The sequence below is a fragment of the Bombina bombina genome, chromosome 2 (assembly GCF_027579735.1).
Source record: "Bombina bombina isolate aBomBom1 chromosome 2, aBomBom1.pri, whole genome shotgun sequence".
In the NCBI taxonomy this organism is placed as follows: Eukaryota; Metazoa; Chordata; class Amphibia; order Anura; family Bombinatoridae; genus Bombina; species Bombina bombina.
In genome coordinates, this window is record NC_069500.1 from 589,236,829 (window position 1) to 589,248,954 (window position 12,126).

Sequence of the window (12,126 nt, forward strand, 5' to 3'; positions counted from 1 at the left end):
ATTGTTCTGTAAGCTAGACCGGAGTCAAAAAGGTGCGACAGATAATTAATGATTTCGGTTAAATCCGAAGAAACGGGATCCAAATCCCTTCGCAAGCACCAGCTAGACCATTTTGACCATGCGGCAAAATAACATCTGCGGGTACCTGGAGCCCAAGAGTCTTGAATGAGGGATCTAGCTCCCTCCGAAAGGCCTCGGAGAGACCAGGGTCCCCTGATATTGTCCAGGCTATCAGAAGAAGAGAGCCTTGGAGAATTAAACTGTGAAATTCGCCCTCCGGATTGACTAATAGGTGAGGAAGTGGAGGAAAAAGAATTGGAAGATTGATGGACATCTCCAGGAGGGAGGGATACCAAGATTGGGTTGGCCAAAGGGGAGTCACTATGGTTAGGCAAAGGAGATCCCTGCGGACTGTTGAAATTGTCCTCGGGATCATTGAGAATGGAGGGAAAGCATAAGCTTTCTTGGAAGGCCATGGTTGCAGAAAAGCATCTATGGCCGCAGCTTCCGGATCTGGACGCCAGCTGAAGTATGGGTAAATCTGAAAATTGGTCCTGGACGCAAAAAGGTCCAAACAAAAGGGACCTCTGAGTGATTGAAGGAACAAAAACATTTTCCTGTCTAATTTCCAATCGCTCGAATCTGTCAGATGACGAGATCCCCAATCTGCAGCTGCATTTGATTGTCCTGGAATATATTCCGCTTTGATAGAAATATTCCTGTCTAAACAAAGGTGAATAAATTCCTTGGTTATGTTGGACAAATTCCTTGATTTGGTGCCTCCTAAACGATTGAGATATCGTACTGCTGAAATATTGTCCATGCGAAGGAGAATAGAAACTGGAGAAGAAAAATTGGCAAAACTTTTGACTGCAAACGAGCCAGCCAATAATTCCAAACAATTGATATGGAAACGTTTCTCCTCCAATGTCCATTTGCCACCGGTGATGGAAGGACCGCAGCGTGCACCCCAGCCTGAAAGACTGGCATCTGATTCTATAATGAAATCTGGAGTTCTGCCAAAGATGGCTCTCCCATTCCAGGCTTCTAGATGAGAAAGCCACCAAGACAGTTCTTCTTTGGCTTCTAGAGACAAAGGAATCAAATGAGAATAGGAAAAACCTTTCCTCAAATGAAGAATCTTTAATCTCTGAAGTTCTCGGTAATGTAATGGGGCAGGAAAAATAGCCTGAATAGAGGATGATAGTAACCCTACTATTCTGGCTATAGTTCTGATAGGAACTAAATCTTTGGATAAAGTTTTGGTAATTTCTTTCTTGATATTCTTTTTTTTTTTTTTTTTTTTTTTATGCATTACTCTAGGTATTAATATGTAAAATAAGGTAGACAAATTCAAAAGTGTTAAAGGAAAAAACGGAAAAATAGAAACATTGGGATTAGACAAAAGGGTTGATATAGCAACAAGAAAAGATTAAAAAGTTAACAGAAACAAAGCTAAAGTAAGATAAAATATATATATATAAACAGTAATAATAAACGTTTTTATTATTTAGACTGCACTACTTATCTGAGTGAGCAGCAAAAAAGAGGAAGAATGTTAATTGGGTGCTCTGTTTATAGGCTATTCTCTGTGCTGATTGGCTGTTTTTTCTCACTATAATAAGCCTATGTTATCTTCTTATTATGTGTATGTTATTTATCTCATATATGTTTGTTCTTTAAAAGGCTGCATTGAGTAGTAAAGAAAGAGTAATGCATAAAAATAGGAGTCTCTGGTCTTGTAATAAAATCGTAATGTAAGTACACTGAATGTGCAAAAAAAAAGCAAGAAATTTGTACGTATTTTTCGTAAAATGGGCTGAGCATGGGGGTTCCATGGGCTTATATGAAATTTTCTCTCAAATCCCAATATAATTCTATAAAACTTTTCGCACTGCAGTTCTCACAGGTTTTTTTTTCTCGCCATAGGAAAACCTATGAAACTTAGAAAGTTGTTTAAAATTGCATGCTCTATCACGAACCATGAAAGGAAAAATTTGGGTTTTGTATCCTTTTAAGTGTAATATTCAAGTTTTTTTAAAATACGCCGTTTTCCCCCTCTATTGCACACTTTTACCTAGCACAGAGCTCTCATTTTTTGTATGGGAGACAGCTAGCCGTTCACAGGGACAGCCATTTTTAGAATTGTGGCCTAGTTGAGAGCGCCTTTTAATGGTGACCTGTATTCCCTAACCAAACTGTTAACATGTCACAACATTTACACAACCTAGAACAGCTTCAGATCATATGGAGAATATTCACCTCTGATGAAGAACATTCTCAACACTTTCCTGAGGATAGAGAACGCCACTTATGAAATATTTTTGGAGTAATATACGCGTTTTCCAATAACTTAGTATTGGCCTCTCTAATATCTGCAGATAGGGTTGCCTTTCTGACATTTTGTATACTCTGTTGGACTTGGGAGCCTGAGAAATGTATTCTCTAATAGTTCTGTCCATTGCCCGCTAATATGCTTTAATGTGAGATCATTGACTGCTTTGAGGAGAATTTTGTATATTGGGATATTGAGTTTGTCATGTTTGACTACGGTAATAATTTTATATATACAAGTGGTATTTTCTGGTAATATCAGTGCTTTAAGTAGACCATTAACATAGTGTCCCTGAATGTATATATTGTGAAATTATCCTCCGCCAAGACCTGAGAAACAGAACATAGCCACAAAGTGTCCACATTCTAAATGCCTCTGTAGAAAATCCAGCTAGGAAGTCTGGATTACCTTGAAGAGGGAGATATTTGGTAATTTCACGTGAGACTCCCACCCTTTTACAAATATTTTGCCAAGCTTGTAATGTTTGACCTTTCAAAGGGTAGTCACTGACCCATGATGTGATTGCTTGTTCTTCCAGATCTAAAATGGTAAAAGGATTTTTGCTAAATAGCCAGTCCAGCGCATATTTCCCATGTGCTGCCCAATTGTAAAATTCCAGATACAGAGAAGCCTCCACTAGACACCATCATTCTAGAGAAGCCTATTCTATGCTTTCTGCGTGCCCAAATAAAGTTAAACATATAGCTTAGAAATAGAAGATCTGCCTTGTGCAGCACGTCTCGTATCATCTGAAAAAGATAAAGTAGTTTAGGAAACAAAATCATCTTCACTACCCCTATTCTGCCCACCATCGTAAGTAAAGGTTTGACACAATTAGAAGTACGTTCTTGCAACTCCTAAAAAAGCCTTCAACATTTTTTCCAGATATTTAAAGTTACCGGTAATAACCTTAAAGTTATAATCTAGCATTACTGGGGTGGGGTGGGGGGGATCACCCTTACTAGTTCTGACTTATCTGTGTTAAGTTTATAACCAGAAATCTGGCTGAACACGTCAATCAAGGCCATTACAATAAGAATATTTACCTGTGGGTTTTGGATATATGAAATCATATCATCCGCAAAAGGGGACAAATGAGATTACCTTACCTATACACAGACCCTCTGTCTTTTTCTGAAACCTAATGTCTTGTGCTTCTTTGCAGAGGAAAAAGGCAGGAAAGCTTCTCTACTGATCAGAACAGAAGCTTGTGGCGGGGAATATACATTTTGTATAGCTTGGGCTTGGACCACAAAATGTTCAAGTGTTGTGAATAGGCAATCCCAGAGTACCCTATCCAAAGCATTCTCAGCATCAACTAGTAGGGCACAGGTCTCTGGAATCTCTCCTTTATGCAGAATTATTTTAAGTTTCCAAAAAATGTGTCAAAATAAATCACTACTTTCAGATATTATGAACAGATTATCTCTTTCACAAAGCCTTTCTTATCGACGTGAATTAAACTCTGGAGAATGTTACTCTAATAGCTAGAATCATGTTTAACCATTTATAATCCAAGCTCAGGAGAGATATGGGATGATATGATTCTAGCCTGGCTTAGTGATACTGCTTATATTCGCTTCAGCAAACCTTTGTGAGAGTGTTACCATACCTTCCATAATTGTATTAAATAAGTAGTAAGAGTTCCTGCCACCTCTTCCTTGAATATTTTGTAAAATTCTCCTGGAAGGCCATCTGACCCTGGAGTCTTTTCTAGGAGTAGAGTTACAATAGCATTAAAGGGACATAAAACAAGTTGGGATAGAGACAAAATATAATAATATGTACTTTAATTACTTTACCTGCAAATTTATACTGCAGTGCCTCTCCATTAACCCTTTCTTTTAAGTTTCTGAATTGTAAAGCTCTAACCCCCCCCCCCCCCCCCCCCCCCCCCACACACACACACACACATTTCCTTCTATTGCTGTATCTATATCTATTGTTCTTTTGGTAGAATTCAAAAATGCTTAGGGATTATCTCCTGGAGCATGCCTAGAAGCTGTAAATTCAGTTGTAATACAATGCCTGTGTCTAAACACTGATAAGGGGGGGTGGCGTTGGCTGCTCCAGGCAGCTTAGCTATGTAACTCATTTTGCTTATTTTTGAAAATTATTTTAAAATGCTTGCCAGCAATTTTAAAACAATTTTAATGCAAACTATTTTTAATTAATTAGCCCTTTTAGGATATGCACAGATCTCAACCTGTTTTATGTCCATTTAATAACATCTTCCACAGTGAAAGGGTTGTTTAAAACCTGTAGTTGTTCATCTTGCAGTAATGGTAGCTCTGCAGCCTGCCAGACTCTTATCTTTAAGGGATGGACAAAATCCCTGACTTTGGTTCAGCTTTTGATAGTAATCACAAAAAAACGTGTTGGATATCAGCTTCTCTAATACTTGCTTTTATTGCTAAAATGGTATTAGGTCGTCTAGCCGTATGGTAATATTTGTGAGAAGTCTCCCTGTCCTATTTTTGAACCGGTAAAACCAAGCTTTAATGGGATATGAAACCCAATTTTTTTTCTTTCATGATTCAGATAGAGCATGAAATTTTAAGTTTTCAATTCTGTGGTCTATTTCAGCTGTACATGGAATACTTGCATTCGGCAATTTGAGAAGCTGTTGCAAGTTGGTCTCCGCAAATTCTATAAGTTATGTGTTCAAAAGAGATTTTGGAAGTCCTACCACTCTGTTATTTCTTTGTCATCTGTTTTCAGATTGTCTAACTTAGCTTATAGGACATCATTCTGTTTCTATAAATTCATGATGTTGGTTGATGTCTCTCTAAATCTGTCTTTTTTCTTCTGCAACTTTTTGTTCCACATTTAGTCAATCTAGCAGAGATTTTAAAGTTAGAAGATAGTGAGTTTACTCCAGTCTGCAGCTGCTCTATTTTGGGCAGGAACAATGCAGAAAGCTGAGCTACTATAAGATGAGCATCTTGTAAATTAATGTCCAGATTTTCAGATAAGACTGGGGGTGTATCATGGACCTCTGCCTGGTGTTTAAGCCGTTTGTCTGCCTCCTTCTGTTTTCCTGACACGATTGGGTTGATTGACACCCCCCTGCAGGGGGTGGCTTTGCACCAGCAGTTCACAAGAGCTGCTGGTGCAATGCTGAATGCGGAGAGCGTATTGCTCTCCGCATTCAGCGATGTCTGTTGGACATGATCCGCTGATCGGATCATGTCGGACAGACACATAATAAATAGGCCCCGTTGTGTTTGTTTTCTTGTTATATATGTAATAATATGTTTTGCATATGGAATAAGAGATGAGAAGAAGATTGTGAAACAAATTGTACTAAAATGTTTTAGGGTACTTAAACAAGCAGCACCAGACAGAGAAATCAGGACAAAATGAGTATAGGTATCTCTCCAGTGATTTATACGGTGTTTGAAGTACTGGTGGTGAGGAGAGAGGTTGAGAGGGTCTTGTTTTAGAGCTGCATGATGTTTAGGGGCAGCCAAATAAATAAACAAAGTAGACTATATGCATTGGAAGCAGGATGGTAAGGTTTGTGGAAGGCTGATAGTGTCCAATTCGAGGGTATCAAAAGAGTAGAGGATAAGAGAAAAAGACGGAAAAAGTTGCACAACTTAAAGGGACACTGAACTCAAATTTTTTTCTTTTGTGATTCAGATAGAGCATGCAATTTTAAGCAACTTTCTAATTTACTCCTATGATCAAATTTTCTTCATTCTCTTGGTATCTTTATTTGAAATGCAAGAATGTAAGTTTAGATGCCGGCCCATTTTTGGTGAACAACCTAGGTTGTTCTTGCTGATTGGTGGATAAATTCACCCACCAACAAACAAGTGCTGTCCAGAGTACTGAACCAAAAAAAGCTTAGATGTCTTCTTTTTCAAATAAAGATAGCAAGAGAACGAAGAAAAATTGATAATAAGAGTAAATTAGAAAGTTGCTTAAAATTGCATGCTCTATCCGAATCACAAAAGAAAAAATTTAGGTTCAGTGTCCCTTTAAGCAACATAGTTCACCACCTCCAGCACTGCGCTGTGGCCTGCCTGGAATCTGCACCCGGTTTGTCAGTGGAAGATCCAGTAACTGCACCAGATCAGTTTGGCCATCTCCTCAACAGACTGCAACTTGGATCCAGGTAGGTTTCTGTGCCCCCTGCGCCTGCATATCCTCTCTGGTATTACTCTTCTGTACTTTTAAATCGAGCCACCACATGGCTTCTCTTGCTGCTCCTATAGTGCGCCCTAGCTCGCTATTGATTCCTGACTGTGGAGCTCCTCTCTGCTAGGGGTTCCAGGTAGATAGGAAACCCCCACCAAGGAGTGACAGTTGTTTGGCAAAAGGCAGGCTCTAGTAAATAATGTCTTAGCTTATGAGCTGGAGCTCTGCTATGCAGGTGCCTCGCCTCTGGAAGTCCCTTTTTGCATTTTCATAAATATTACTTTCTATGGCAAAACACTTTTTTGGAGGTTACTCTATTGTCGAAAGTTGTCCACTTCTAATTAGTTGTGCTCCCTTGAAGGTTCAGTAGTTTTATGTGATTATTTGAAGAGATGCTTACATGTGTTTTGGAGGTGTTTTTGCAATCAGTTCAATGCTCTTTAAGCTAAGCACTTTATATTTTCTTTTTGTTTCACACAGGGTTACAGGAAGAGTACCCCTGCATCAACATTTGATATGGATAAACTAAAGTCTACCATAAAGCAGTTTGTACGAGATTGGAGTGAAGATGGCAAACTTGAGAGAGATGCTTGTTATCAACCTATCATTGATGAAATCTCAAAGGCTTTCCCAAAAGATAAATGGTAATAGTTTATTATTTTTTCACAACATTCATGCGTATAGCCTGTTTATCTTGGCATACTGTAAAATGAGAGGCATATAGAATCTTTAAAGGGACATGAAACACAAAATGTTTCTTTTGTGAAACATACAGTTATAAACAACTTTCCATTGTAAAATATATTTCATTCTCTTGGTATCCTTTTTTTGAAGGAGCAGACGTGCTCTACTAAGAGCTAACGGAACACATCAGGTGAAGAGAGACATATTTTTGGAGCCACTAATGAACAGCTAGCTCCCACTAGTGCAATGCTGCTCTTAAGCCTACCTAGGTATACTTTTCAACAAACGATGCAAATTATGAAATGAAACAAATTAGATAATAGAAGTAAAATGGAAAGTTGTTTAAAATCCATTCTCTATCGGAATAATGGACTTTTTTTTAATTTTGACGTTACTGTCCCTTTTAATTAAAGGGACAGTTCACCCAAAAATTTTTAGCCCGTTTAAATTGTTTCCAATGATCTATTTTACCTGCTGGAGTGTATTAAATAGTTTTCAAGTAGCTCCTTTACACCTATTTTGGACTTTGAAATAGCTGATTTAGCTTGTGGTTTCCCAACCTATACTGAAAGTTTTGATACTGGAGTCTCAGCTATTGAATAGCCTAAGTAAACACAGCCAGCAAAATAATTGATACTCCCAGTGGGGTGCAGGATAGTTAAGTAATAAAATGATAATTATCCATTGTTCTCTTAATGTATTGAGCTTTGGTGTTCCAGACAAATATAAGATAAGGAAGCAAGTGTGTGTACACAAAGTGATAACATAATGAGATGTGATATTACCTGAAACTCAAGCCATTGTAATAGGCTGTGGTTTAAAGGCACAAAACCAGCTACTTCATATACACAAATAAACCTAAAAATGCAATTTCTCATACATTTATACTCTGCAGCTGGTTTAACAAGTCATTGAAATTACATTCATATAAAAACAATATTACAGTGTACTGTCCCTTTAATAAAAATGATTTGGTTTATATATACAGGTATATATATATGCTGCATTAAACTGTTGGCACATAAAACACATTTTTTCTTTCAGTATTCAGATAGAACATAACAATTTTAAACAACTTCCAGTTTACTTCTATTATCACGTTTTCATCAGTTTCTTGTTATTCTTTGTTGAAAAGCAGGAATGTAAGTTCAGGGGTGTGCACGTGTTTGCAGCCCTGTGTGGCAGCAGTTATGCAACAATGCTATTCATTAGCAAAAGCAGCTAGATGGCAGCACTGTTTCCTATCATGTAGCGCTCCAGACATGAGCACGCTACCTATCTAGATATCTCTTCAGCAAAGAATAACATGAGAACGAAGCTAATTTGGTAATGGAAGTAAATTTGAAACTTTTTTAAAATTGTATTCTTTGTCTGAATTTTATGTCCCTTAAAGATATTGGGGTTCTTAGCAGTTTTTGTGTATATGACCTGTAGAATGAGAATTCGAGAGGTAGATGTTATTGGGTGGGCAGTATGACTTTTGATTGGCTATATTGTCCTCTTACTTGAAATGTGTGTGTATGTGTATATATATATATATTTTTTTTTAATAGCCATGATTATTATACATTGTGCACTGCTATGAGCCATATGCAGTGCATTTTATGGGAATATGCCATGATTATTATACGTTGTGCACTGCTATGAGCCATATGCAGTGCATTTTATGGGAATATGCCATGATTATTATACATTGTGCACTGCTATGAGCCATATGCAGTGCATTTTATGGGAATATGCCATGATTATTATACATTGTGCACTGCTATGAGCCATATGCAGTGCATTTTATGGGAATATGCCATGATTATTATACGTTGTGCACTGCTATGAGCCATATGCAGTGCATTTTATGGGAATATGCCATGATTATTATACATTGTGCACTGCTATGAGCCATATGCAGTGCATTTTATGGGAATATGCCATGATTATTATACATTGTGCACTGCTATGAGCCATATGCAGTGCATTTTATGGGAATATTTAGTGTTCTTTGAAATCAGATTATTTCTGAGGGACCTGGTCAGTTGATAAAAAATAAAAAAAAATCATCTAAATTAAAAGTGCAAAGAGGCATTTCATTTTGCATAAATATTGAATTTGAGCTATACAGTACATTGTATGCTTTCTTTTTTTTTTTTTTTTTTAATAGTATGCACATAAGACTGCATTGGGATAATGCAAAAGCCATTTTTATTTTCTCTTTCTGTATGTTAGGAAACTATTGGCTAGATTACGAGTTTATTGTTTTGAGCTGTGCGGTGCTAACAAGCAGTTTTGTCTCACCGCTCACTTACCTACAGCGCTGGTATTACAGGTTTTTACAAACCCGGCGTTAAGACAAGAAGTGAGCGTAGAGCAAAATGGTGCTCCTTACCACACTCCAATACCAGCGCTGCTTAAGTCAGCAATGAGCTGGTCGTACGTGCTTGTGCAGGATTTCTCCATAGGAATCAACAGGGAGAGCCGGCTGAGAAAAAGTCTAACACCTCAAAAAAGCAGCGTAAAGCTCTGTAACGCAGCCCCATTGATTCCTATGGGGAAACACATTTTATGTTTACACCTAACACCCTAACATGAACCCCGAGTCTAAACACCCCTAATCTTACACTTATTTACCCTAATCTGCCACCCCCGACATTGCCGCCACCTGCATTATATTTATTAACCCCTAATCTCCCTCCCCCAATGTCGCAGCAACCTACCAACATTTATTAACCCCTAATCTGCTGCCCCAACGTCGCTGCTACTATACTAAATGTATTAACCCTAACACCCCCTAACTTAAATATAATTAAAATAAATCTAAATAAAAATTCCTATCATTAACTAAATAATTCCTATTTAAAACTAAATACTTACCTGTAAAATAAACCCTAAGATAGCTACAATATAACTATTAGTTACATTGTAGCTAGCTTAGGGTTTATTTTTATTTTACAGGCAAGTTTGTATTTAATTTTAGCTAGGTAGAATAGTTATGAAATAGTTATTGACTATTTAATAACTACCTAGCTAAAATAATTACAAAAGTACCTGTAAAATAAAACCTAACCTAAGTTACACTAACACCTAACACTACACTATAATTAAATAAATTAAATTGGCTAAAGTACAAAAAAAATAAACACTAAATTACAGAAAATAATAAACAAATTACAAGATATTTAAACTAATTACACCTAATCGAATAGCCCTATCAAAATAAAAAAAAAGCCCCCCCAAAATAAGAAAAAAAACCCTAACCTAAACTATCAATAGCCCTTAAAAGGGCCTTTTGTGGGGCATTGCCCCAAAGTAATCAGCTCTTTTACCTGTAAAAAAAAATTACAAACAACCCCCCCAACAGTAAAACCCACCACCCACACAACCAACCCCCCAAATAAAATACTATCTAAAAAAAGCTAAGCTCCCCATTGCCCTGAAAAGGGCATTTGGATGGGCATTGCCCTTAAAAGGGCAGTTGGCTCTTTTGCGGCCCAAACCCTAATCTAAAAAATAAAACCCACCCAATACACCCTTTAAAAAAAAAAAAAAAAAAAAAAAAAAACTAACACTAACCCCCTGAAGATTGACTTACAGTTCTGAAGACCGGACATCCATCCTCAAGGAAGCGGCAGAAGTCTTCATCCAACCGGGCCGAAGTCCTCAACGAAGCTGGGAGAATTCTTCATCCAAGCCGGGTGAAGTGGTCCTCCAGACGGGCAGACATCTTCATCCAGACGGCATCTTCTATCTTCATCCATCCGACGCAGAGCGGCTCCATCTTCAAGACATCCAGCACGGAGCATCCTCTTCTTCTGACGACTACCCGACAAATGAAGGTTCCTTTAAGTGACGTCATCCAAGATGGCGTCCCTTAGATTCTGATTGGCTGATAGAATTCTATCAGCCAATCGGAATTAAGGTAGAAAAAATCCTATTGGCTGTGTCTTGTACTTTGTCTGAGTGCACCATATTTTATTCTCAATAAATGGACTTTTATTTTTCATTAACCCAGCAGTGCCTGTTACTTCGTTAAAGGTCCAGTCAACACAGTAGATTTGCATAATCAACAAATGCAAGATAACAAGACAATGCAATAGCACTTAGTCTGAACTTCAAATGAGTAGTAGATTTTTTTTTCTGACAATTTTAAGTCATGTCTTTTTCCACTCCCCCTGTACCATGTGACAGCTATCAGCCAATCACAAATGCATACACGTACCATGTGACAGCCATCAGCCATTCACAAATGCATACACACTTATTCTTGCACATGCTCAGTAGGAGTTGGTGACTCAAAAAGTTTAAATATAAAAAGACTGTGCACATTTTGTTAATGGAAGTAAATTGGAAAGATGTTTAAAATGGCATGCTCTATCTGAATAATGAAAGTTTAATTTTGATTGAGTGTCCCTTTAATAAATGTAGGTAGGTTGCGGCGACATTGGGGGCAGCAGATTACGGGTTAATAAATATAATGTAGGTGGCGGCGGTGTCCGGAGCAGCAGATTAGGGGTTAAAAATTTTATTTTAGTGTTTGCGATGCGGGATGGCCTCGGTTTAGGGGTTAATAGGTAGTTTATGGGTGTTAGTGTACTTTTTTTAACAATTTAGTTATGAGTTTTATGTTTCAGCGTTGTACCATAAAACTCTTAACTACTGACTTTTAAATGCGTTAGGACTCTCTTGATGGGGTAGGGTGTACCGCTCACTTTTTGGCCTCCCAGGACAGACTCGTAATATCAGCGCTATGGAAGTCCCATAGAAAAAAGACTTTACGAAGTTTACGTAAGTCGTTTTGCGGTAAGACCAAAGAAGTGTGCGGTACACCTATACCTGCAAGACGCGTAAAAAAGCAGTGTTAGGACCTCAACGCTGCTTTTTTATCTTAACGCACAACTCGTAATCTAGCCGTATGTCTTTGTGTGGGGAACAGAGGACCGATGTCAGTTTTACAAGGCAGTGGCACTGCT

The 12,126-nt window shown here is 37.9% G+C and overlaps 1 protein-coding gene across 1 annotated transcript in view; it reads left to right on the forward strand.

Annotated features, from left to right (window-relative positions):
- CARNMT1 (carnosine N-methyltransferase 1) overlaps positions 1 to 12,126 on the forward strand; it is a 33,329-nt gene that overhangs the window by 10,527 nt on the left and 10,676 nt on the right. Inside the window, exon 3 of the mRNA XM_053702496.1 lies at positions 6,962 to 7,125. Within this exon, the coding sequence (XP_053558471.1) occupies positions 6,962 to 7,125 (164 nt within the window). The remainder of the gene's footprint in view (positions 1 to 6,961; positions 7,126 to 12,126) is intronic.